Source organism: Hippocampus guttulatus, chromosome 3, assembly GCF_054856545.1.
Source record: "Hippocampus guttulatus isolate MCC_2025c chromosome 3, RoL_Hgut_1.0, whole genome shotgun sequence".
Taxonomy (NCBI): Eukaryota; Metazoa; Chordata; class Actinopteri; order Syngnathiformes; family Syngnathidae; genus Hippocampus; species Hippocampus guttulatus.
In genome coordinates this window covers 24,499,011-24,525,030 of record NC_141263.1, presented here as the reverse complement: position 1 = coordinate 24,525,030, position 26,020 = coordinate 24,499,011, and the positions used below count along the sequence as shown (strand labels likewise).

The 26,020-nt window shown below is 42.7% G+C and overlaps 1 protein-coding gene across 3 annotated transcripts in view; it reads right to left on the bottom strand.

The window, feature by feature from the left end:
• Positions 1–26,020, bottom strand: part of cdh8 (cadherin 8) — a 108,934-nt gene that overhangs the window by 15,432 nt on the left and 67,482 nt on the right. For all 3 annotated transcript variants that reach the window (XM_086107612.1, XM_086107613.1, XM_086107614.1), the window contains exons 4-7: positions 20,813–20,932; positions 11,703–11,870; positions 11,437–11,624; positions 3,202–3,455 (exon numbers count right to left, since the gene is read on the bottom strand). In XM_086107612.1, the coding sequence (XP_085963738.1) occupies positions 3,202–3,455; positions 11,437–11,624; positions 11,703–11,870; positions 20,813–20,932 (730 nt within the window). The remainder of the gene's footprint in view (positions 1–3,201; positions 3,456–11,436; positions 11,625–11,702; positions 11,871–20,812; positions 20,933–26,020) is intronic.

Here is a 26,020-nt window from a genome sequence, read left to right as displayed (position 1 = left end):
ATGATTCAAATTAAAAGACTTAAAATTTTATTAAAACCAACAGCCCAACTGTTTTTATTAAAAGACTTAACATTTTATTAAAACAAACAGCCCAACTGTTTTTATTAAAAGACTTAACATTTTATTAAAACAAACAGCCCAACTGTTTTTATTAAAAGACTTAAAATTTTATTAAAACAAACAGCCCAACTGTTTTTATTTTAAATTTTGAAATTAAATCAAATTAATAGTAAAATGGGGTTTTTTTTTTGTTCTCATCAAATATCAAATCAAAATAAAAATTATTATCTCGAGTTATTTATTTGCACTTCCTCTCTCTAAAATATCCAACCAGCCATTATCTGGGCCACTTATCCCGATGAGTGTCGACGGGGTACACCCTGAACTGGTTGCCAGCCAATCGCAGGGCACACAGACGAAAAACCATTCACGCTCACAATCACACCTTGGAACAATTTGGACTGTTCAATTAACCTCCCATGCATGGTTTTGGAATGTGGGAGGAGACCAGAGTACCCGGAGAAAACCCACGCAGGCATGGGGACAACATGCAAACAGAAAACCATCAGTCACTGTCCGGTGAAAAACACACATCTCTTTCCCTCATGTTTTTTTTAATTTCTTTATCTTTGCCTCTGTTGACGTCAACAAAAGCGAGTCTGACACCGTTCGTTCTTAAGTTATACTTTAAATATCACACAAAGATATCGCCCATGTAATAACTTCTCAACTCAGTGGGGGGTCCCACAGGCGGCATGTCAACCCACGCTCTCAAATAAATATTCGGGATTCTCTCAAGTCAAATAAAATCTTTTCAGAGCTTGTCACAGCTGCCGTATTTATGAATCGAGCGCAGTCACGGCTCAACCCCAACCCGAAATCGGGTCAGGCAGCTGGCGAGATGTCACGTTGCGTCTTATTTGTGATCACTCAGGTAGAAATAACGCATCCTTGGCGGCGGGCGATGCATGGCGGCAGAAGAGGAGGATGAAGGGTGGGGTGGCGGGTGGGGGGATTTCATGGAGTGCACCTGAAACGTTGTTGTTTGGATGCATTAAGCCAGGCTGAGGGCATGTGTGTGAGAGTCCCCTCCAGTGGCTTTTCCCCTGGGTGCCACAGCACTGAAAGCCTCTCTGAAGGGTTTGAGGGGGTCAGTGTGGCGGTGGTGGATGGAAAATGGCATGCAGGTGAAATCACCCCCACGTCAATCAAGTATAGTCAACATGCTGAGAGATGACTGTCATTGGAGGGATGGCGTAATACTGCGCCAAAAGAAAATACATCACGTAATGGAGTACAACTCGTCTCCAGTTTTAACAAAAATGTATGTTCGCCTTATCGAAAAATAAATTCAGTTTGTTTACATCAACGTGATAGCTTCACAGGAGACTTTGTTTGTGAAGTTTCAAAAAACCCAAAACAATGTACCGTATATTCCTTCAATGAATAATCGAAAATCGGAAAATGACAAAGTGACTGATTATTTTGTTAACTGATTTGTAAACAAACACAAAAAAAATTAATGATTCAAATTTAGGCCAGGAAAACGAATACAGGACTCAGTCTGATTGTAATATTTAATTGGACTGCGTTCACACTGCAAGGCATGTTGGCCATTTTGGATTTTGGTGTTTACGGAATACGGTGACTCTGTCGGTCTCATTCCTGACGCCGTATGTTGCAATTTCAAGGTCTTTGTGGTTTTATCTTTCAAACTAGTCTCAAAACATTGATTCTTTGGCTTTCCACTCAGCATGAGACTCGACACTGTTTTTATGTTATTAATTTATTATTTTCAGTGCCTTTGTGTTTAGAACATGTTGGGACCCGAATCAAAGTTGGGAACATCAGGGGGAGGGGGGTGGGGCATAAGATAATTTTTTTTTTCCTGGATGGGAATCTGTGCGTGGATTTGAAAATTGCTAATTGATTCAACTGCCATCAACAAAATAAGGCAGGCCCAAAACATGCCATTATATGTCATTTATTTCTTCCCATTTCCTATTATTTACTGTATGTATTTGTTTATTTTTATTCATTTATTTTTTTTTACCAGGGGCGTAACATCCTGCAACCTCCACTCCTGGCTGTCTCATCACGAAACATGAGGATGGCCCCCGTGCATGCGGAACAGGAAAAAGTCCAATGGTGTTTTCTTTCCAGCCAATCTATGAAAGGCAGCCTGCTCGCCCGCCACGCAATTACAGCGCACCCAACCTGATGAGTGTCGCATCCAGGGAGAAAGTCGCCAGGGGAATTAATGAAATGCCATGACCAATGGAAGAGGGGGAGATATTGCCTGTATAAGCTATCATCAAGGTGCCCTTGCCGTTGTCATGGGTGAGAAGTTGCGGCAGTTTCAACTCATAATCGACTTTCTTTTTTTTTTTTTTTTTTTGCCGCCGTTCCCTTCATTTGTGGAAAGGAGAGCGATTCTTCAGTGGTACCTGCTGAAAGGTCACACGATTGAAGACGTTTAATTGCCTCTGTGTCAAACTTTATTTTATTAGTACAACTCGGTGTCTGGAAAAAAAAAAGTGTCTCTTCTGGGAAGTTACTGCAAAGATAAGGGATGGGGAAATTGGGGCTGTCATTCGGTCGCTCCATTGAAAAGTACACAGTCAAATAAAATTTCGGAAATTTACTAAGATAAGGTGATATCTTGACTTATGAGTGCCCCAACATTTTTGAGTTTCTTGAGTTATTAACCGTTGCAAGTTGATTTCACTGTTGGGGTGCTAGGGAGCCAATTTTCATCCATCATACCTCTGACTGAAAGTAAAGCTTTGTGAGACTAGCTTTGCAGGCTACATTTTTAAAATGCGCCTTTCAAATCAAAATGACAGACTTGCTGTGTACAGTCAGGCTTTTTATGGAGGGGGGGAGGGGTGCTCCTTAAAAAAGACATGACTGCCAAATTCCATGTTGTCAACTCAAACTGCATTCAGAAGCTGGATTTTCAAGTTTGTTGTTGAAGAAAATGATCAAAATGCCCCTAAAACGGCCACTCCGATCCAAAATGGCAGACCTCCTGTGGCTTCCCTGGCATGACTTCTTGACACTCTTTTTTGTGGGTCTATGCATTAGAGGCATGCCTCTGAGGGTCCAATTTTCCCAAACAATGGACACGTTGAACTGCAAACTTTGAACTTAACTGCTCCACTTAGCTTTCATCGGCTGTCTTAGAGCACGATGTCTTACCTGACTTGGCTGCCACTGGAGTCCGGGTCCCTGGCGCCAACCGTGCCAATGACGGTGTTGACGGGTGCATTCTCATTGACCTCGAGCGTGTAGATGGGTTTAGAGAAGACGGGCGGCTCATCGGCGTCCTCCACGACGATCTTGACAGTGGCTGTGTCCTTGAAGGGCCCCCCGACCCCCCCGCCGGGGTCCGACTGCACATTAGCGGCTTCCACTTTGAGTGTGTACGTCCTCCTGCTTTCAAAGTCTAACGCCTGCAAGTAAACAAAACAGGAAGTGTCACGCAATGTGATGGGCTCAAGGCAACGTCATTTTTGCAGTTTCCCGCAATACTTTTTTTAGGTGACCCAAAAGTAACACCTTAGGATGCGCAAATTGGAATGATGAAAATAAACGCACAAGCTAATGTTAGCATAGCGCCATCTCTGCTTTGACTCAAGAGTTTAATTTTCTCATGGCACTTAGTCTCTTACTGACTAAAATTATGTCCTGTGCGACTGAAGGGCTGCAAACCAAGTAATCAGAGATAATTTTTATCAACATGTGCCACGATCGCTGACACTAGCAAGCATTCGCCGCTCACTGAGATACATACGGGCTTTAGCTTCTTTGGATAAAACTGGTCTGAGAGAAATAAACACAGAAGACACTCATTTCCCGTTAATATCATATCATAATCCGTTGCATGTGATGTGTTGAATGTGGCATTTTGAAGATTCATGATTTTTTTTTTGAATGAATCGCAACTTAAACGTCTAGAAATTACATAAACAAGCACACATCATCTCATCCCGGCCAATTTCTCACTGCCGTGGGTCTCCTCCTTGAGGTTTCATTGAAACCAAAAAAAAATCAGCTGTGAAAATTAAAATGAGAAATGATGAGAATAAACAAATGCTAATGTCAATTTTGGCCGTTGCTGTCAATTAGGACTGCAGTATTGAATACAGGAGATCCTTTACCTCCTCCGCTTACACTCCTCATACACTATTCAACGTGGCATAGTTTTTGCAGTTTCTTGTGGAAAAACACACGATGCTTGTCAGAGCTTTATCACGCTAATTAGTTACCTAGGTATTCACCTTTCACATGGGACGTCGTACCTTTATCGAAAAGTGGTGCCCAAACATTGCTTTTGGGGTAATAGTCACTTAAAATTAGCTAATGATTATTGCTTTGTCAGCAGGAACACAATTGATTCACATTTGCGTCCGTCAGGCTTTGTCATGTTACGTTTCAGAAAATGACTCTTTGTCAGGCTGAGCAATTACTCTCCGAATCTCTTTGTTTACGCACTCGCTGACATCACATTATTAGCGGGAGTGTACTCCGCCCGGCTAACACAAAATCGATAACGACAAGCACTCTGTGGAGGTTATCAAGAAAACTCTCCAAAGGGAGATCAAAATATTTTGTCCGGGGCACGTTGTCATGTCGTTGAGATTTTGCAGCCGCCGTGGCGTGGCCTGCGCTGATTCCTTTGCAGAAGGCCCATCATTTATATTTAATAATCTAATGAAATTCGACCTTGTTTGAAAACTAAAACAGAAAAAAAGAAAAGGTATTTTCTTTGTGTTAGGAAATCCGCATGATTTATTTTTTTATTCATTATTTTTGACCCATGAACACTTTTTTTTGGCTTTTTATGACTCAACGTGCACGGGGGGTGATATTGATTTTTGGTGGCGGGTCACACTGGCCCCCGCATGCATTTTGGGGTTGAAAGGAGTTGCAAGCTGGCGGAACCCGAGCTGCACTCTGTGCGGGGGACGTTTTCAGGAGCCCCCAAAGCCTCTTGGAGGTTGGTTCTTCCACGGTCTGAGGAGCTATTTGAAGCACTTTCATCCTCCTCCGCCTCCTCATCTTTCTCCCCCTCTGAACCCTCCATATGTGGTGAGAGAAGGAGAGAGAGAGTGAGACCCCCAGCCAGCGGATAACACTTTAATTCAAAGGTTAGCGAGAGGAAAGCAGCCTGTGTGAGACCGTGCATGGATGGTCAGAGTGATTATATGGAAATCGACAGAGGTGAGCTTTTGGAGACCGAGTCAAACATTGCTTCCACCCTTCGAGGTGGCTGACTAAAATATGTATGAAAACCCAAAAAAAATAAAAATCACTGTTATACCATACTATGGTGAGGTAATGGTGGAGCGCAGACGTCTAGATCAGTGTCAGTTGTCATGGTTCACAATATTAGGTACAGCTCATTTTTCGCTGTTGCTTTTGGCTTTGTTTTCTCGATTTTTATTATGCCCTCTTTTCTCTCCTTTTTTATGCCCAGGTTTCCAGGCGAGCTGCTTTTTGACTCTCCTCTGATCGTACATAAACAGGTTCTCCATCTAGGTTCCTTGTAGGGGTTGATGTTTGTTTTGTTTTGTTTTGTTTTGTTTTGTTTTGTTTTTTGAAGCTCGCTCTGACTTTCTGCTGGCTCTTTGTATTTAATGCTCGCTATGCAGGCTCCAACATTGAGTCTTTTTTGATGTGAGCCCATTCTTCCACCATGAGACAAGTTATGGTGGCCCTGCCGCAACCGGCACTCGGCCTTGTTTTAAAACCATACTACTACAATTAAAATAACATCAATGCATATGTAGGCTCTACCTGTGCATGAAATAGTGAAGCATGTCGTCTCAAGCGGCTAAAATACATGCAAATATGGGCGATTCAGGAAGCATTGTAAAAAAAAAAAAAAAAAACTCACACTTTGCACGTCCCAGTGTATACTGTAGCTATTGTGAATTAAAATAGCATTCAACAGAATGCATCAGGTGGTCGAGTGATTAGCGTGTCAGCCTCACAGTGCAGAGGTGCAGGGTTCGATTCTGGCTCCGGCCTTCCTGTACGGAATTTGCATTGTTCACCCGTTGACTGCGTGGGTTTTCTCTGGGTACTCCGGTTTCCTCCCACACTCCAAAAACACGCGTAGTTGGTTAATGGAACACTCTCAATGGTCCCTAGGGTTAAGTGTGAGCGCGGATGGTTGTTCGCCTCTGTGTACCAGTTCAGGGTGTCCCCCGCCTACCATCCATCCATCCATCCATCCATCCATCCATTATCTAAGCCACTTGTCCTCACTGGGGTCGAAGGCATGCCAGAGCCTATCGCAGCCATCTAAATTAATTGTGCCTAAATATCGATGGAAGGGACAAGCCCTGTTTTTTTCAGGTGGGAGGAGATTGCAAGAAAGTCAGATTTTGGCACACAGCATCTGTTACCAAGGAGACTGAGTCCCAATGACACTTTTCGGCTCTTTGAAATGGATCAATCCGACTTTCCACCATGTCAGGGTCAACCTCCTCCGAGTTTTCATGTAACCTACTTGTTGGAATGCCCCTCAGGTTGCAACAGGTGCTGTTGTTGTCGTTTGTTATTGCAAAAATAAAACCCACTCTAATGCGATTAAAGTGTGATAGCCTCTGTTCCAACCAGTGAGTGCACATCATGTTTTGTTTTTTTAAAGCAGGGGATCTCAAGGACAGCATTAGCATGGTTTCTTGTGGGGTTTGACCTTCACTACTGTCGAGTGGAGGCATTAGAGTATTCAGCAGTAAATTCCAATACCGTCACACACACGCGCACACACGCACACACACACACACACCAGAGTTATAGAGTAGTTATATTGACTTACTCTCAACAAAATGCAAAAATGTGTCAGCTAACGTCAAGCGAGAGGATCTCATTCCATGAGTTATGTATCATAATAAATGTCGCAACCAGAAGCTAAATATACTAAAAGCTCCAAAAGTGTTGCAGCCTGGCACCGTGTTGGAGTTGCACAAGATTTGGAACCAAAAGAACCTCATGGATAAAATTCCAAAGTAAAATCCTGCTTGCCTATGGGCTCGGATTACCAATGTCACATGACCAAACCCCGCAAACAGGTGAGCTGTGACAGTTGTTACCGGAGCCGGTTGGCTCTGTCATGTCATTTTTCAAACTTGACACACTTGACTTCTCCTTTAAAACTCATTCACTCCCAAATGCATATATATATATATATATATATATATATATATATATATTGTATATACAGTATACAGTATATAGTGTATATGCATATATTTTTTAATAAATATTTCCCCCTAGCTTTTTTTCAAGACTTAAGGTTAAAACGGGTCTGAAAACAGCTGGTACTGAACGAGTTAAGTCATTTTAACGGACTAAATAGTATAGCACTTGGTATATAAACTGGCATATAAAATAAATGAGTAGATTCCTGAGAAAGAGCCTGTATTGTGTTTTGAGACCAGAAGTAACATTGTGTTTGTTTATCCTCAGTTTTGAACTAAAAGAGTCAACATGTGTTCACTCAAAATGGAACAGCAGGTGAATTTTGGCTTCTTTTTTTTTGTGTATTGTCTAACTCCCACATCCAACCCTGATGTGTCCCTTCCAGTCGGGGGATCACATCTGGATGGACTGGCAGAGAATGGAGAGACTTCAAAGTTCCGCGCAGGCTGCATGGGGTGAAAGCCCCAGCATCCTACTAAAATCCCTCGATGGGCCGATAAAAATGTTTTTTTTTTTGGAAAGCCTCAAAAAGCAAATAACCCTCTCAAAATCACCACTCTACTTCAAACCAGTTGGCAGAAGACCACCTCCAACCCCCAAAAGTCTGATCGATGAATGGTAACCTCGCAGCAAAAAGGGGGATTTTAACAAGCGCCAGAAGGCACTTTAAAGACTGTGGATGGCATGTGTCAGCAGGAGTCTTTTTGCTCTGTCGCCGTGCTTCTTCATTGGACCAGCAGAAGTGCGCTCACGGAGAAGCCGACTTCCCCTCGCATCAGTGTCACCCCTTTCCTCCCCCGAGGGCATTCACGCTGCAGAGCAGCGTGATATGCTCCAATGTGGTCGGAGACCATGAACAAGTTGAGACAAAAGGATTTAATCCTGGTGGGCGGATCATCGTATTGTGCAGTACCATGCTCAATATACGGTGCAAGACATTTGGTCAAGCTCGGACCTTGTGGCGTTTGACAGGCTGTCCTTTTTTTTTATTTTTTATGGTGAGCTTTAAAACAGAGCTAAATTTGGGGTGTCACGCCCGTGACACATGGCTGAAACTGACTAAGGGGGCTCGTTTGACAGCATTTTACCACCGCCCGTCTGTTGAGCACATTTGGTGCCATTTCGCTGCACTCGGACAAGTTGATTGTAAGGACTCTAATATGGTCCCTTAAAAGTCAGATCGATCCTGCGTCTTTTCAGGCAATAAAAATGTGAAAGTACATCATTTTCCGGCAACGATTTAGGCAAGTTTGTTTATTCTCGTGATTCAGAACACATTTTATGAGCAACTTATCTCAGTACTTAGTTCATGAAAACAAATGAAAAAAAAAGGTGAAACTGGTGAAACGACATTTTAAAGTTCCATAACAAACCAAAACCAAGTAATTATGGGAAAAATGTTGTTTATTTTCGTCTTCGGCAACAAATCAGATACATGAGCCTTGGGGTTGATCTTAATCTTTAGATTCAATGAAAAGAAGACAGAGGTGATATTGTTTGGTCCCAGTGGCCCTTGTACATTCCATCCTGTAGACTTGGGCCCCCTGTCTCCTTATCTTAAGTCAACAGTCTCAAACTTGGGCCTTAAACTGGACAGTGATTTCAAACTCGATCGGCAAATTGGTGCCGTTGTTAAATCCAGCTTCTTTCACCTTAGACAGCTGGCCAAAATAAAACCTCTCCTCTCACATGAACACTTTGAGACAGTAATTCATGCCTTTGTCACATCCCGGCTCGATTACTGCAATGCCCTTTACTTTGGAGTCAGCCAGTCCTCCATTAAGCGCCTTCAGCTGGTCCAGAATGCCGCTGCTCGCCTCTTGACTGGTACTCGTAAGAGGGAGCGCATAACTCCTACTCTGGCATCCCTTCACTGGCTCCCCATTCATTTTAGAGTTATTTTCAAGATCCTCTTATTTGTTTTCAAATCTCTGAATAATCTCGCGCCACCTTACCTCTCTGAGCTCATCCGCCCCTACACACCTGCCCGGCGCCTCAGGTCTGTGGACCAGACCTTATTAGAAGTACCAAGAACTAAACTGAGGCTCAGAGGGGATGGAGCCTTTTCTGTTGCTGGTCCCTCTCTCTGGAATGACCTCCCACTGAACATTCGGCAAGCCTCCTCGCTGCCCATCTTCAAAACCCTCCTCAAAACTCACTTGTATTCTTTGGCATTCGACTCAGCATGACTTAGATTTGTTCTTGGTTTTACTGTTTGGTGCTTTCTACCGCCTTTATTACCGATTTGTCTTACTGTTTATTGTGCATGTTAAATTGCTCCATGTACAGCACTTTGTATGCAGCGATGGCTGTTTGAAAGTGCTCTATAAATACTGTTGACTTGACTTGACTTAAATTTGTTTCGGTATAACAAAAAAGCCGTTAGCCGGAAGAGAGAAGGTGGCAGAGTCGTTTACGATTTGTTCGTCCTTACTGCGTAGATGCAACGTCATCTGGCGGCAACCGGTAAATCAGCGCCGCCAGATGACGGCGCTCCTCGGCGACAGTCGCACTCAGCCGGAAACGTGACGCGATTGATAACAAGTCTTCTTTTTCTTTTTGCCTAAGATATGAAATAATATCATACAATTAACAACAGGGTTGAATATGTCTCAATGAGGATTTAAGCCTTCGAAGTTGGCAACTTGTCAAAAAGTGATGCCAAGTGAGACCAATCTAGTTTAGACACTGTGATGCATCAAACTGTAGAAAGACTTATTTGCAATTCATAGTTTGCAGACTGTTACAGAGTACTCGAATTTGATTTGTGGATGGTTGTTTTTAAAATGCTTTTGAAATCATATTTTTGTTGAATTTTGATGACACCATATTTACTATTTTTTTCTTACTCTTACAAACAAAAAATTCACATTTTTTTAAACTAAAACTAATACTTTGTAAAAACCAAATTAAAATGGAGAATTTTGGAGAGAAAAAACTCAAACTAATAAAAACTAACAAAGCTGATTATAAAACTAATTAAACATTAAAAAAAACAATCAAAATATGATTTAAAAAAATAACTGCAGTATAATGAAAATCTCCGCAACTCATCTAGAATTGGAAGCTCTTCCAGAGGGTTTGCATACTTTTTCCTCCCATTGTAGGCAACTAAACTTATCTACCACTGGCATCGGAGCCTGCATTTTCAAAACTCCACATTGTCCGCCCACACGCAAGGTCTTCCGACTACCGCGGCAGCTGTTCTCACCGTTATACTGGAGATGAGCCACCACGTGATCACAAACATAGAATTGTTTGCATATTGCTCAAGCCACAAACATGACTTATCCGGACAACAAGTACCATGATGCTTCACGACGTCTAAAAGCTGTCAGGTTTCGAGTTATACCGCAGCGTAGGCTGGAGTCTGAAGCTTGGAGCGGAAGTTTCCTATTTGGCTTTATAAACGACCCGACAAACAAGACAACTGTGACTTCTGAAAACGCCCACTCAGACAGGAAGTGCGAGTTGCCTCAGAAAAAAAAAAAGACAAACATGCTTGTGACATTTGCTTTGTCAACAGTTGGCGTTTTTCTGACTGATGTTATTTGTTGTCCCGGCGGATTGCCTGAGTTCTTGCGCACTGCACACCTCCTACACATTGTGCTCAACATTGTTCACACTCATAACTAAGTGGCAGCACATATCCTTGGGATAATGTGGATTCACCTCACAACAAATATAATGAAGCTTGTGGAATGAAGGAATATAAAGCTGCAAGCAGCAATGAACAGTTTTTTTCACCGCGAATCCTTGATATGATCGTCAAACTTTTGTGGGAAGGTAAGGGGCTTTGTTCGGTCTACATCTTTCAGCCTTCAGCACTGCTCTCAACCTACCTTAAGCAAGTGTGACTCATATAAAACGCTCTGTGATATAAACTAGCACAGTTGAACCTCTTTTTGACGTACGCCATTTACACAGTTTCTACTCCGATAACGTTCAAAGTCCCGATTTTACATAATTCATTTTGCTGACAACGAACAGCTTTCCAACGTAAATGGCTATTTTAAACCAAAATGGCAGACATTCTTTTCAAGTCCATTCTTGGAAACTTGTGACATGACATCCACCTAATTTCAATTGTGCTTGTGTTACAAAGCCAGAATAATGGAGGACTTTTCCACAATGTGGATGTATCTTATCTTTCCATGGCCATCTTTTTTTAAAACATTTTTTTAACCCTTTAGGCGGCAAGCACATTGGGCTGCAACTTACCTTTTTGAGTCGCAGAATCCCTTCTTGCGTCTGCGGGTCTGTGACGATCTCGAACACACCTTGCTCGTCACCCTCGATGATGTTGTACGTGGACTTGGCATTGTCACCGACGTCCCGGTCGTTGGCCTTTACCTTGCCTCCCATCTGCCCAATGGGCAGGTTTTCGGGGATGGCAAACTCATACAAATCTTTCAAAATGCAAAAAACACAACGGAAGGTATTAAATGCCAATTGGGGACTGGGATTTCACTTGATGGGAGGCTCACTTTTCGAGAACTTGGGCGGGTTGTCGTTGATGTCGGTGAGCGTGATGGTGACGGTGGTGGTCCCCGACAAGCCTCCCATGTGACCGCCCATGTCCTTGGCCTGGATGACCACCAGGTACTCCTCTCGCATCTCTCGATCCATCCCGTGCAGAGCAATTTTGATGGTGGCTGGAAAAATCATCAGCGATATAAATCAACCCATGACATAAACATCCGTCCGTCCATTTGTACACACATGCTGCTAATGTTTGTCTCTTCTCTATCTTCTCCCAGAATGCGTGTTCTGAGAATGAAGTTCATGTTCGACTGTAGAATTGTAAAGTTAGGGACGTTAAGTCTGTGTCGAACCTACTAATGGCTAAGTTGGAATGCTAAGTTAGCTAAATTAGCATGCTTAAGTTAGCATGCTAAGTGACGCAACGATTTATACCGGGCTCTTAATGTGTTATTGTGTCCACTGATAACATGTATTTATGTATCCATACATGTATACATTCAGCAGCCTTACGCGGCTGCTGAATGTCACAAATAAAGTGACCCGTAATACAGCGTAGTTATTATTAAAGTCAAGTAATCAGTCAGGTAAGTTACTTTTTGAACCAGTAAATAGATTACTTTGTCAAGGTAACAGTTGCAACATTAACATGTGTCTGTTCATATCCAGACCCAACGTAAGGTTCTGTCTGCCCAAACACACAATGGCGACTGGCGGGTGTGGGGCAGAAAAAAAAAAAAGTCATGACCAATTACAATCACAAGTGTTTATTGCTACATATGCGAGAATGCTGCCAAAATGCTCTAACCTTCATAGCCACCTTACTTGACAATTTGTTGACGTGCATTATTTTCAGGACCACGACTTGTTGCAAAGCGTGGAGGTTAAGAATTCCCTGGAGGTACATGTATTTTTTTATTATTTTTTTGCTTAGCTTAGCGTAGAGAAAAATATGTACATGACTTGTTTTCCACAGTCTGCCACTATTTGTATTTGGATTGAGTGCAAATGATGCTGTCTGTCGTGTATAATCTGGGATACTGTATGCGAAATGGACTTTATTGACTGCGCCACAACCGTGGAATATAAAAAGGGGCTCAACGACGGCATATCTGGATAATCCACTCAGCGAAACAGACACCCGCTGGATCATCAAATGAATATAAAATGGATGCCTTTTTGGCATGACACCCCCCTAAAGCTCTCGGTTCCAGGCACCACAAAATGAGAATGGGCCAAAAAAAATAAAAAACGACATTGAGGGCGAGGCTTGCATTTTCTATTCTGGCGGCTTGCTGTCCGCAGAAATGGAGCACCAGTGGGGGTCAGATTTCCTTTTGGAGGTCACAGACAGAGGTGCGAGTAAATCGCATTTGTGCGAGTTTTAACCTTGAAGTTTCAAGGAAGTTGCTTTGGAGGAAAAAAAAATAAAAAGAATCAAGTCAGGTTGAATCAGCGCTAAATTTCAAGCAAGTAGAGTCATAATCATTCGGTTAAGAAAGTCATAAGCAAGTTGTACAATCTTGCTAAGTAACGGAATGTATTCAGACATTTAGCCCTTATGCAGTCAGTATCTTTCACCCTTCTGGTTGCTGTCAAGGTACTTCGGTGCGGCTAGCAGACCACCCTGGGGGCTTGGCTATCAGTTGTGTCTTGTCAATAGGGACACCCGATGTCGACCATGCATGCGTAATGGTGTTTACCATATAATCTCCGTACACACCATGTTACTTTACTACAGGGCGGAGCGCTGCATTTCCTCCCCAGATCAGAACCTGTATAACATTACACTGGGGAACAGGCTATTAAATATATATTTTTTTTTCGAGCAAGCGAAGCTTTTTCTTCACAGATTACCCTGCAGATGAAAAAAGAATTCCATCTGAAGTAAGAAGAGTTGATTACAGCTATGTGGCAATTTGTTTGTGCAGTCACAACTGAGACAAGGTGGTGAGAGGTGCGTGCAGCTCCCAATAGGTCACACCTATCAAAATCTGTTACCAGATAGCTTGCGTGGTAGGAATTAAGAGGATAAGCGCTGGGTTTTCTCCTAACTTTGAAACCATGGGCATACCTTGTAAATGCTGTCTTTTCTTTTTTTTTTTTTTTTTTCTTAGGAACTAAAGCTTGCAAGTATTCCATCACAGTGTTTTATTAACATTCAAACACATTTAGAAAATGTGTATCCTGTAGCTCAAAAACGGAGATCACTTTTGGATTTCACACCCAGAAATTAGTTTAAACCGGCTGGCAGACTTAACTCAACAAACATTTTCTCCAATAGTAGTCATACTGTGCTGCTAATGAACTGCATTTTTTTTTCCTGTTTACTATGTTCTCTCTTTTGTATCCCTGACGGATGTTACACTTTCCTACTGCATTTTCAATAAATATCACAACATAAACAACCACAGATGGAGTAGATCAAACTCCCACGTTGCACACAAAAGCTTCTTCGGCATAAAAAGGCAAAGAGATCCAACAATCGGCACGGTAAAGCAGCTGAACAGGTAAAATCAGGTTTATATCAACAGCTGTAAGAACACATTTACGATGTTATTTTTTTTTTCATGGCTCCAAATCAATTTCATGGCTTAGTAAATGTTAGACCGGCTATCCGTTAGCTAAACTGTGAAATTTAGCCTGCCCGTCGTTCTGTATTTTATCGTGACAGCTGAATTTCGATATCATAATTGTTGTCTCCTGTCTTTGCGTTGCACACCTTGCATGTTGTCACTTCTTTTTCGCTATTTTATCAAACATATAATCCTTGAAACTCAATTTACTCATCGTTGTAGCTCCCTCCGTGATACTTGCTTCATGAGGTGGCTTCATAGCACACTGGTGAGCTGCCAGGTTTGTGCACGTTACACACAGACCAAAAAAAAGAAAAAATTCAAAAATGGGACGATGTTGAAAACGCAGGGTTTGAAATGCAAATGTCCAAGATTTGCTACGTCACATCATTCCAGTCAAATCAAGTTGAGTCTCAAGGTCAGGTTGAATCTTTTATGAGTTTTAGCCAAGCAAGCCCAAAGTCCTGAAACTGGTGACGTGAATCTGACCTGAGTGATGTTTCAGCTCAGCCATATATCACCAACCACCTCAACCACCTCACAACCCCGCAGCACCGATGACAGAATAGACAAAATCTAATTACGTGCCGAGCTGTGAGTTAATCCAGTTAATCCAACCAGAGTTAATCTTGGAAAACGGAACAACAACAATAAATGTTGCACTTTATGAACAGGCAAGCAACTTCCTTGACAACCAACCCCGCCAGCCAGCGAGCGACAAACCGTTCCGTCCCTTCATCGTCTGATATTCTTGTCCTATTAAATGGCACTTGTCACTTCAAGATGAAGCGCGTGTGTGGAATGCAACCACGTACGCGCATCATGTAAACAACATGTCTGTTCATCCCATTCACGTACACACGTGATGTAAATATGTCTGCTAATTTCAATACACTCGATGCTTTAAACTGGACGCTTTAAGTGGACACATAATTCGAATCGCTTTCCATTCACATACACACTCAAAGTAAATATCTGAATATCAATGCACATATACTGTTAACGCGTGTCTATTTAACATGCATGTTGTCAACATCATGCCTTTCCTTTTGGTACGCACAAATAATGCCACGATCATCCCGTCTGTTCACAAACACAAATATTGGTGATAACCAATGGCCCATTCATGTGCACACAATATGTCTGTCTATTCACATACAGTGGAAATGAGAGCTGCAAGCATTCGCAACTAATCCATCATCAAATTAATTGGTAATGTTTTTTTAACGTGTCTAAAACCTCAGCTGTCTTCGGGCAGTGGGCGGGGGACGTCCTCAACTGGTTGCCAGCCAATCGTAGGGCACACATAAACGAACAGCCATTCGCGCTCACAATCACACTTAGGGACTATTTGGGAGGAAACCGGAATACCCCGAGAAAAGCCATGCGGGCATGGGGGAAGAACATGCAAATTAAACACACGCAGGAAGGCTGGGGCCCAGAATCGAACCCGGCACCTCTGTACTGTGAGGCGGATGTGCTAAACTTTCGACTACTATGCCGCCTATAATTAATTCATGTTTGTGCATTTTCTATGCTGTCAGTTTGAAATAATTACCTTTTTTTCAATCGATGACACACAATTAAACACAAATCCTTAGTCTGTCTCTCAGCCCTCACGTCTCGTGACTTTGACTGTTTGTCCAACCATACTTCCCCTGTCGATCTGAAGATTCTATTTTCTCTTAATATCGATGAAAAATGTAGATACATTGTGAAAACAAACCTCTTTGTGCTGGCCACTAGATGTTGATTTTCTCGAATAGAGTGTTGACTCGCTGCAGGAATGCGGATCCTTGACTCATGGCTGCAAGCAGGAATAAAACAACAAACTCCCACTGCCTTCGACGCTGTTTTAGTCAGCCGAGCTTCGCCTCGACTTTCATCATGTTCAACAGTATCCTGTCTTTAAGAATGTACTGATGTCCTTTCCCTTGGCTTTAACCATAACACTAAAAATGAAGAAAAGACTGGAGCATATCTTTTGGCAAAATTTTTAAATTTCATCATCATCATCATCATCATCATCATCATCGCCCATCCATCCATCCATTTTGCAATCCGCTTATCCTCACCAGGGTCATGGGTGTGCTGTCTTCGGGTGGTAGGCGGGGTACACCCTGAACTGGTTGCCAGCCAATCACAGGACACAAATAGACAATGGTTGTCTTGCTTGTCGCACTCACAATCACACACTCAAATACGTCTGCGGACGCCTGGTGTCGACTCACAATTTGTTGATTAACTTTTTTAATTGACAATTTACATATAAAATTAATGGCGGTTTGTGAATTAACAAATATTACACACACCTGTTTTTCCATTCACATACATTTAAGCATCTCTACGACCAAACGCGCTAATGCAACTCAAAACATCTGTCCTGGCACATACACGCATACCGTAATGCAAATGTTCTTCTGTCAGTTTACGTGTATCATTCACGTCTGCACATAATTAACATGGAATAATTGCCACACAAAGTTAACCATCGACTCCACAAACACATACATAAACGCGTACGCACACTCAATTCCCCCCAAAAACTGTTTAAATGTTCATCCCATCACACACTTCATGTAAATATGTATCGCAAACACATAGACACACACACACGCGCATGCACACACACATTTCAAACGGTGCAGATATACAGTAAGCTACGAGGTGCACCATCTACTGTACATGTAATGCAGCAGGAGAGGTCTGAAGGACAAAACGTGTATAGGGGAAAGACTTGAATATTCCATAAATATTACATTAGAAGCCATTATATTCTCTTTATATCTGTTCAAATATTCCAAAGTACCGTTAACTCCTTGTTCCGCCCGAGGAAAGTTCAGCGTGTGTGTGTGTGTGTGTGTGTGTGTGTGTGTGTGTGTGTGTGTGTGTGTGTGTGTGATGAAACGTGTGTCGCAAGCATCTGATTTGAAGGTAGGCCAACTCAGGCAACGAGCAACAAACAAATCCAAAAATAAGACAAACGCACTTCAGTCATTGGCGCGCTCCTCATCTCTGAAGTTGATCACGGTTAATTATTCAAATTAATTCCTAATCACTCAAAAATGGGAAGATAGACAAACACTCATTTCCATAGATGAACACCCTCCACCCCCACTACCCACCTAGCTGAGTGATGAAGTGGGCCGCGATGTTTATTTATTGATTTATTCATCCGCAGCTTTTCATTTCTAAGTGTCAAACACTCCTTAATCATCGCTTACCGTTTTGTTTTGTTTTTTATCCATTAACATTCGTTAAAACATCTGCCGTACGTGAACGAGCCATCTGCATGCGCGCCGCTAGCGCGGAATGCTAATGCCACGCGCTATTATGGACAATCGTTTTCCGACTGCAGGTGCGGCGAGACCGTGGCGGTGGCGAGCACAGGGCCGGCTCCGCTTTGGACCGAGTGTTCCGGCTAATTATGCACATAAATATTCTCCTTCCTCGCCTTCTCTCTCTCATTTCCTATTTTTTCCGCCGACTTGTTTACGACGCCACCGATTCCCGTCTCATGTGTTATTAATGTAATTCATGTAATCCTGTCCTTTATACTTTGTATTAGAACGTCGTCCAGAAAAGCAAGTAGAAGCCTCTGGAACAAAAAGAAAAATCATCAAGTAAAATAAGAGAAAAGACATTTTTGCGGTACGGACGACATATAACAGGACGGTCACAGATCCAAGAAGCCGGAATGTGTTTGGAGATAATTCGATGCCCGTGCTCCAGTCTTTCTGCCTCACGCGGCGGGAGCGCACGGGCACGTCATTATTATTACCGTTCTCATCAATATGCATTCATAACCATGCGACCGTGTTGCATTAAAGACGGCCAGTCGGCAGATAGGCTCTTGCTTACGAATCTCGCAATTATGTAGATTTAATAAAGGCTTTGATGCTGCTCATTGTCCAAGCACGCAATATATCACAGATGATCGCTTGACCTGGCTAAATCCCTTCACAAACAAGGACGGAGAAAAGCACCGATGTGTCCCGCTGATATCGGGGCCGCCCGCCTTTTGTCCTTGTCTATTCACTGGCGGCGGCCATTATACGGCTTGCAATCACATGTGCGGCAAGCTGATAATACTTTCCATTTGTGCTGTCATTAACTTTTGAAGCACGGGCGAAAGAGCCCCTGCGAAGATCGCCAACGCCGCTTCATTAAAAATCATCTCAGGCCACTGACACGGCCGCCGCATGTTTCTCCCTTACTCAACCTAATTATCCTTTTCAGGTTTTTAGTCAAAGCTTTGCTGTCAGAATCAGGCTGCGGGGAAGCCAATTATCAACAGCGGAGCTCGGACTTTCACCCTGAATCTCGGTTCACTATTCGTTTCCCGTACAGACAGCGAGTCCTGAATCAACTCAAATGTGGGACAAATTGTGCTTTTGCTGAAATCATCATATTCCGAAAAAATGAAAAATTGAATTTGATCACAACAATAAATGGCACATGGAGTGTACTTATAGAGTAACGTAACGTCAAGCCTCCAACTCACTGTTTTCAAACCATATCAGCGCTTAACGCAGTTGCGTCAGCCAACATTTAAAACTGTCGACGAGTTTCAACGAACCCAACGAAAACTCAAAAATCAGCTACCCTGGCTAACGCTTGCAAACCTTCAGCACACAGTCATATACGAACTTGAAGTTGGCGTGTTAGCCTATCTGCTTCCGATTTGGGTTCACCTGAAATGATTACCATAAAGGGGCTTGTCAAGGTTTTAGCCCTGACATCCACTCAAAATGGCAGCTTGAAATCAACACGGACCATCTCCAGTGAAACTTAAACCTGCCCAAAGCAACTTCCTGTGGCTCAGAAACTGGCGTTGGGGGATGGAATTATACGAATTTCCAGTTTCACCGGGATACGGGAGCTGGCCAAAACGGATGACTATTCGGGCATGATGAGGCCCCGAAAAAGGGGATTAATTCCTCAGAATAATAGTAATAAACCGTGATTATAAGAGGACCTTCTGCTCTCACCCGAAATATAAAATAGAATTTATACCTCCACACTTGACCTCAGCTAACATTGTGAGCCGGTTTATCTGAGAGTCGGCGGCTAATGAAAAGGAACAATGTTTAAATACGAAAAGAGTTCCTGGCCCATTGAAATAATCCAATAAGATGTTATCTGCACCTCCCGATGAAGCCTAGCTCGCTCTCATTGTGGCCCATTATGGGCGTGGCACCGTTCATTCACTCACCGCTTTGTCCGACACGTGTCGGCTGGGAAGCTGTGAAAAGGTTTGGCGCGCCATATTAACAGCTGCGATTAAATTTAATGAGCCATCTTGCAGAGATCACATCGGTGACCAAACAATGGCGAAGTGCACAAAAATGGGCCTTTTATTGGCCTCGATGCTAGTTAGCATTTAGCACAAGCGAGCGCCTTTGACTTTTTGCGATGTTTGTATAAATACTTCATTCATACTTTAGTAGTTTGGGGGTTTTTTTCAGGTATCTGCACTTTTAGTATTTGTTTCTGACCACTATTTACCTTCACTTCCAACATTCGACAACAGATGTCTATGCTTCTTACTCCTAACGTCATTAAAATAGGTGTATTGCTTTATATGCAAATATATAAAAACAGACAGCTGATGTCAAATCTTGACTGATCTTGGGGACCGAAAAGTAAAATAAATATCCGATATCTGTGGCCTTATTTAAAAGAATCAGTAAATGTCAGCTACAAAATCACTACCTTCTGGTGTTCAAAATGTGTCTGCTGAAGCTGAAACAACTCATACAAATGAGGCGCATTCGTTCAGTAGTTGTCATCAACTAATTCAGTACATTTTGTAAATCAGCCAATTTTCAATAAAACTCGGGGAACACGTTGTGATGGCATAAAAGCTAGCCAGCTATGAAACAACACGCGACGTGTACCGTGATTTTTGTGCCTTCTTACTTTGGGCGCTATGGAAGGTATGGAATCCATTTTCTGAGCATCTATTTATTCATCCATCCATCCATTTTCCGAACCGCTTGATCCTCACTAGGGTCGCGGGGGGTGCTGGAGCCTATCCCAGCCGTCTTCGGGCAGTAGGCGGGGGACACCCTGAATCAGTTGCCAGCCAATCGCAGGGCACACATAGACGAACAACCATCCACGCCCACACTCACACCTAGGGACAATTTAGAGCGTCCAATCAGCCTGCCATGCATGTTTTTGGAATGTGGGAGGAAACCGGAGCACCCGGAGAAAACCCACGCAGGCCCCGGGGAGAACATGCAAACTCCACACAGGGAGGCCGGAGCTGGAATCGAACCCGGTACCTCTGCACTGTGAAGCCGACGTGCTAACCACTGGAGTACCGGGCCGCCCTCTATTTATTCAATTATTTACAAAGTTTACTTAAATACATTTCAGTCTATGATTTATTAGGTTTTTTTTAATCCATTTTTTTACTTCTCTAAAAGATCTGAATCAGTGCACTGGAATTCAGTACCTCCGTTTTTTTACCGTAACATTAGCAGTGTGTGTGCAGAGTGTGAGTGATCTTGAACAGGGACAAGAAAATTCACCTGAGTTGGGATCCACAGAAAAGTAGGGTTGCCCCTCCAGGATGCTGTAGACCAGTTTGGCGCTGTTGCCGTATACCGGGTCGTCGGCATCGGTGGCAGTCACTCGGGTCACCGGGGTACCTGCAAAGATAAGGCGTACCATCAATAAGCATTGTAAAAATTTTGTGTTAAATGTATTTTTATTAGAGCATCTGAGAGCATGCAGCAGAGGTGGGGCGGGGGGGGGGGGGGTCATGTCACGAGATCACTGAACAACCAACTTAAAACTTGCATATAATGTCTTGCTAAAACTTATGAAGGATTCAACTTGACATTCGATGAAAGAAACTCAATTTGACTTCAACTTGAACTACAAGTCATCATTTAGTTTATACATTACGTTACATTTTCAAAATAATCTGCCATTTCTTTGTATTTTTTGTGAGCTGCGTAGCCCTGGCAAACCACTGTGTGCTATGATGCACAATGTAGAAGTCACCAAAACATATACAGGACTATACGAGCACCCAAGATTATTGGTAATACTGTATATCACCGGGAAAAAGAAAATGAAGTCAAGAAACACAAAAAGTACCACATCAACTGTAACTTGATCTGTCATGAAATCCACAAACACAGGTGGGCTATCTTAACGTCACCATTTTGCTAAAAGAGCGCTGCTCAAACATTAACTGTGCTTCATGTCAGTTATGTGTTGAGATGACAATTTAGTGACAGTACAGAGTAGACTGGCTTGGGACCATTAAAAAACTATGCCATTGTGAATGTTTTGGCTTAGAAATGTATACCTGTACGTTAACACAGCCTTGTGTGAGAGTGGACTTGCTGCGGTCATACAGCAGCACGTCTGCCATATTGTGGCAAATCTGCACGTAAACAACACCTGACGCGGCCCCAACTTGGGACTCCTTATGACGATTGTTAAGCTTTACTGAGCAGTCTGCGTTGATTAGCCGTCTCCTGCTAGCTTTCATTTAACCTGATGGCTGCAGGTAGTATTTATAGACGCACTGCAGAAGATGTAATTAGTCAACTGGAAGCCATATTGCGCTTGTTTTTGGCTGTGATTTTTAATAACTGTCGACTTTGAGCGCACATGTTGGCTGGGCTGAATAAATAATGTGAGTGTGAAAATGCTATTCAGACAGCTTTGAAATGCAACCTTCACACCTACAATGTAGCAGGAGTCTCTGGGGAAAATTTCCAAATAGGTTTGTCACCATTCAATTAGGCTATTGAAAAACAGAGTATTAAGGAGTTATTAGTGAAATTAAACTCATTTAGGCTCACGTTTGGAGAGTGGAGCCCTCGTAGGTTTCCGTGGAGGAGTGAGAGGAAGAAAAAACCCCCACAGAGAAACGCTGGCTGAAAGTATTAGACAGGAATGGAAATGGTTCCTGTGAAAGATGTTTAAAAGGTGGGCTGGCTACAAACGCCAAGCGCTCCCATGTCGCAGAACAAAGCGGCAGATTTTTTTTGGCCATCGACACACCAACTGAACGCTTCCAGTAACATAGAAAAAAATGATGCACATGATGTGGTAGCATAATACAAAAAGCCCGCAAAACAGTCAGATGTCTGTGCTGTGAAGTGTCAGGCGACCAATCCAGGGTCTAGAATATGATATATAAAAATAAAACCCCCCAAAAAAAGAGCCAGCTTTTTGTGGCTACCGAGAGCCATTGTCGTTGTCTTGAGCCTATAATTTCACAACGAGAGGGTGGTCATCTGAGACACGGGCGAACCACTAAATCAAGGTCTCTAAGATTTATACTTGCCGCCGCCTGTTACGCCTCCCGCGGAGATTAAATTGCAGAGAAACGAGCTGTTGTTTGAGTCATAAGCACGCAAACACACACACACACACACACACACACACACATACACACATACACACACACCCACACAAATAACACAACATTAAAAAAAGGTTTGTGTACATTCTAACTAATTAACCTCTGTTCGCTTTTAACAACGCCTGTGATCATAACAGTGGATAAACAATAAAGCAAAGATAAAGACTCTAATTTTGGGCTGTGTGTCTTTCTCTTTCAATTGAAACCTGCCTTATCGAACTTTGAGACTCTTTACAAGTCAAATCCTCAACGACAATATCACATGTCAGGGTTTACAACCAAGTCAAAAATCTCCAAACTGGCAATTAACTTTGGACTTTGATTAATTTTGATCGTGATTTTCAAGGCAATACCCCAAGGTCAGAGTTCACTCCTGACAAGGACCAATACATGTCAATGAATCACAATCACCAAATAATTTTTGGTTGAAAATATCACAAGGTCAATAAATTATTTTTATTTGAGCCAGATGTCTAATCAATGGCCGTAGTGCAGGTTTTCTTATATCGTCAGTATACCCGTGTGTTGATGCAGTGGACTAATTAAATAAATAAGTAAATAGATAAAGAAAGAAAGAAAGCAAGAAATGTGTTTTTGTGTTATCACCAGTTATTCTGACGAGGTCAAAGGTTTTTTTTCCACAAACGAGTCACAGCTTAAATTGAAGGCCTGGCTGTGAGCTTTACAAATCTGTAAGATGACAACTACGATGACCCAGTGGCCAACAAACATGTAGGTTTTGCTTTTAAATGTCGCCATTCACTGTTCTGTCAAGTCAAAGTTGTATTTTCAATGTCCCGCGTTGAGTCACACTTCACATGAAAGCTCAAATATTTTCTCATCTTCCTGTGATGACACATTGACCAAGAAAATGTTTTATTGCTAACTTTGTTCAGGTTGATGGTTGTCTATAAGAACTAAAAAGGAACGTTCCGCATTTTATTGGATTGATATTTAGTTTTTTCTTTTGTAAAAAAAAAATTTTTTTTTTAACTCATTCACTCCCAAAGACGTTTTTAAACGTCTTTTCAGACTTGGTCCAGAATTGGCTGGTACTGAATGAGTTAATTGCAGTTTTCACGGCATCCATCGTAATCTCGTTAACGTCTCATAATTGCAATAACAGTAAAAAAAAAAAAATTTGAGATATAAATTTTGAACCATATCGCACGGATCTAATTAAGTGACATCCAGCAACCAAAACATGTGATTATGTAGCTTCAAAACGATATGGGCTATTGCTCGATACACCCAAAATATTTCACACCTCACGCGTCTTGATGAGGTCTTTCCAGATATTTGTATAAGATTATTTATTAGATTGTTTTAGGACTCAGTAACAAAACAAAACGACAACAAACAAACAAACAGCCCCCCAAAAATCCTTGTCAGATATCAACAGAAGATCCATACAGCAAAGCTGCACGAAAAAAAAAAAAAAAACAGTGTGACTTTGAGATGAGCCCAAAAACTTTCACCGAAACTTGTCAGATGCGTAATGACGATATCAAACGAGTTCTTTTTTTGGGGGGGAGGACAGAACGCAGGTAAGCAGACGGCGCGGCACGTACTGTACAATCATTAAAAATTCGGTCCGCTCGTGTGAGCGTGCGGAGGAACAAATTAGATCCAGTGTGCCGGTGATGTTTGCCAATTGTCAAATGAATAACAGGAAAGACAGGTGAGGAAATTGCACCTTCTCCCGGAGATGCCACTTATCTTCGCTCAAGTTAAATTACTGCCACTCGAGCGAGAGAAGGCAGCCGCGCACACACGCGCGCACGCGCACGCACACGCACACGGACCTAATTATGAAAAGTAGCTTCGTCCTTCTAAAAGGTGTCTGAGTATTGCAAACAGGCTTTATAAATCCCGAAGAGGGGGACACAGAGGGTGTGGCGGTTCATAAAAAACAGTGGAAGCGGCGAGGCATGAAATAGCTCCATCTCTCTTTCTGCACCACACTACACTTGGATTTAAAAAAGTGAGGGATTAGACTGCCATTGTTTTTTTGTTTTTTTGGTCCCGTTTCAAATCGCAAGATTAGCTTTCCCAAAACATCCCGGCATGCAGATGTGGTGAATGCATTCGCTGGAAGAGGAACATTTTCTCCGCCTTGACATTACAGAGATTACAATGCCGGTTTCAAACTTTTCCCGGAGTGTGTTTCCGTGGGAGTCAATGGCTCGGAATGGAAGAAGAATTGACAGCTTAATCCATCCATCCATTTTCCGATCCGCTTATTCTGACAAGCGTAGCAGGGGTTGCTGGAGCCTATCCCAGCTCTCCTATGGGCAGTAAGCGGGGTACACCCTGAACGGGTTGCCAGCCAATCACAGCGCACACAGAGACGAACAACCATCTGCGCTCACACTCACACCTCAGGACAATTTTGACCGTTCAATCAGCCTGCCATGCATGTTTTTTGGAATGTGGGAGGAAACCGGAGTACCCGGAGAAAACCCACGCAGGCACGAGGATAACATGCAAATTCCACACAAGAAGGCCGGAGCTGGAATCGAACCCTTCACCTTGGCACTGTGACGTCGATGTGCTAACCACTGGACCATTGGGCCCGCCCTACATGGGATTAACTGAAGACTAAATTGTTTGGACGATTAGGTACAAAAGAATATGAATATATATACAATATATATCCATCCATCCATTTTCCGAACCGCTTGATCCTCACTAGGGTCGCGGGGGGTGCTGGAGCCTATCCCAGCCGTCTCCGGGCAGTAGGCGGGGGACACCCTGAATCAGTTGCCAGCCAATCGCAGGGCACACAGAGACGAACAACCATCCACGCCCACACTCACACCTAGGGACAATTTAGAGCATCCAATCAGCCTGCCATGCATGTTTTTGGAATGTGGGGGGGAAACCGGAGCACCCGGAGAAAACCCACGCAGGCCCGGGGAGAACATGCAAACTCCATACAGGGAGGCCGGAGCTGGAATCGAACCCGGTACCTCTGCACTGTGAAGCCGACGTGCTAACCACTGGACTACCGGGCCGCCCTACAATATATATATATATATATTTTATATATATATACTGTATATAAAACATATTGTACATTCACGACTCTAAATTAAACATGAATTAGCTTCATTCCATGACGACAAACTTTGGCTTCTTCTGTCTTTCCAAAAAAATGTCACCAGTGCGTGAAGTTCACCGAAGACTATTTTCAAAATTCCATCCCTCCCCCATCCATTTTGTCACCAGTCGTTTGGAAAGCTGTGGCTAGTGAGTTCAAAGTGTCCAACAAAGTCGCCCTGCACTTTCAAGCCTCAGACGCCTTTTCTGGTCCGAAATGTTTAACTTCTCACACGGTCAATATGTGAAC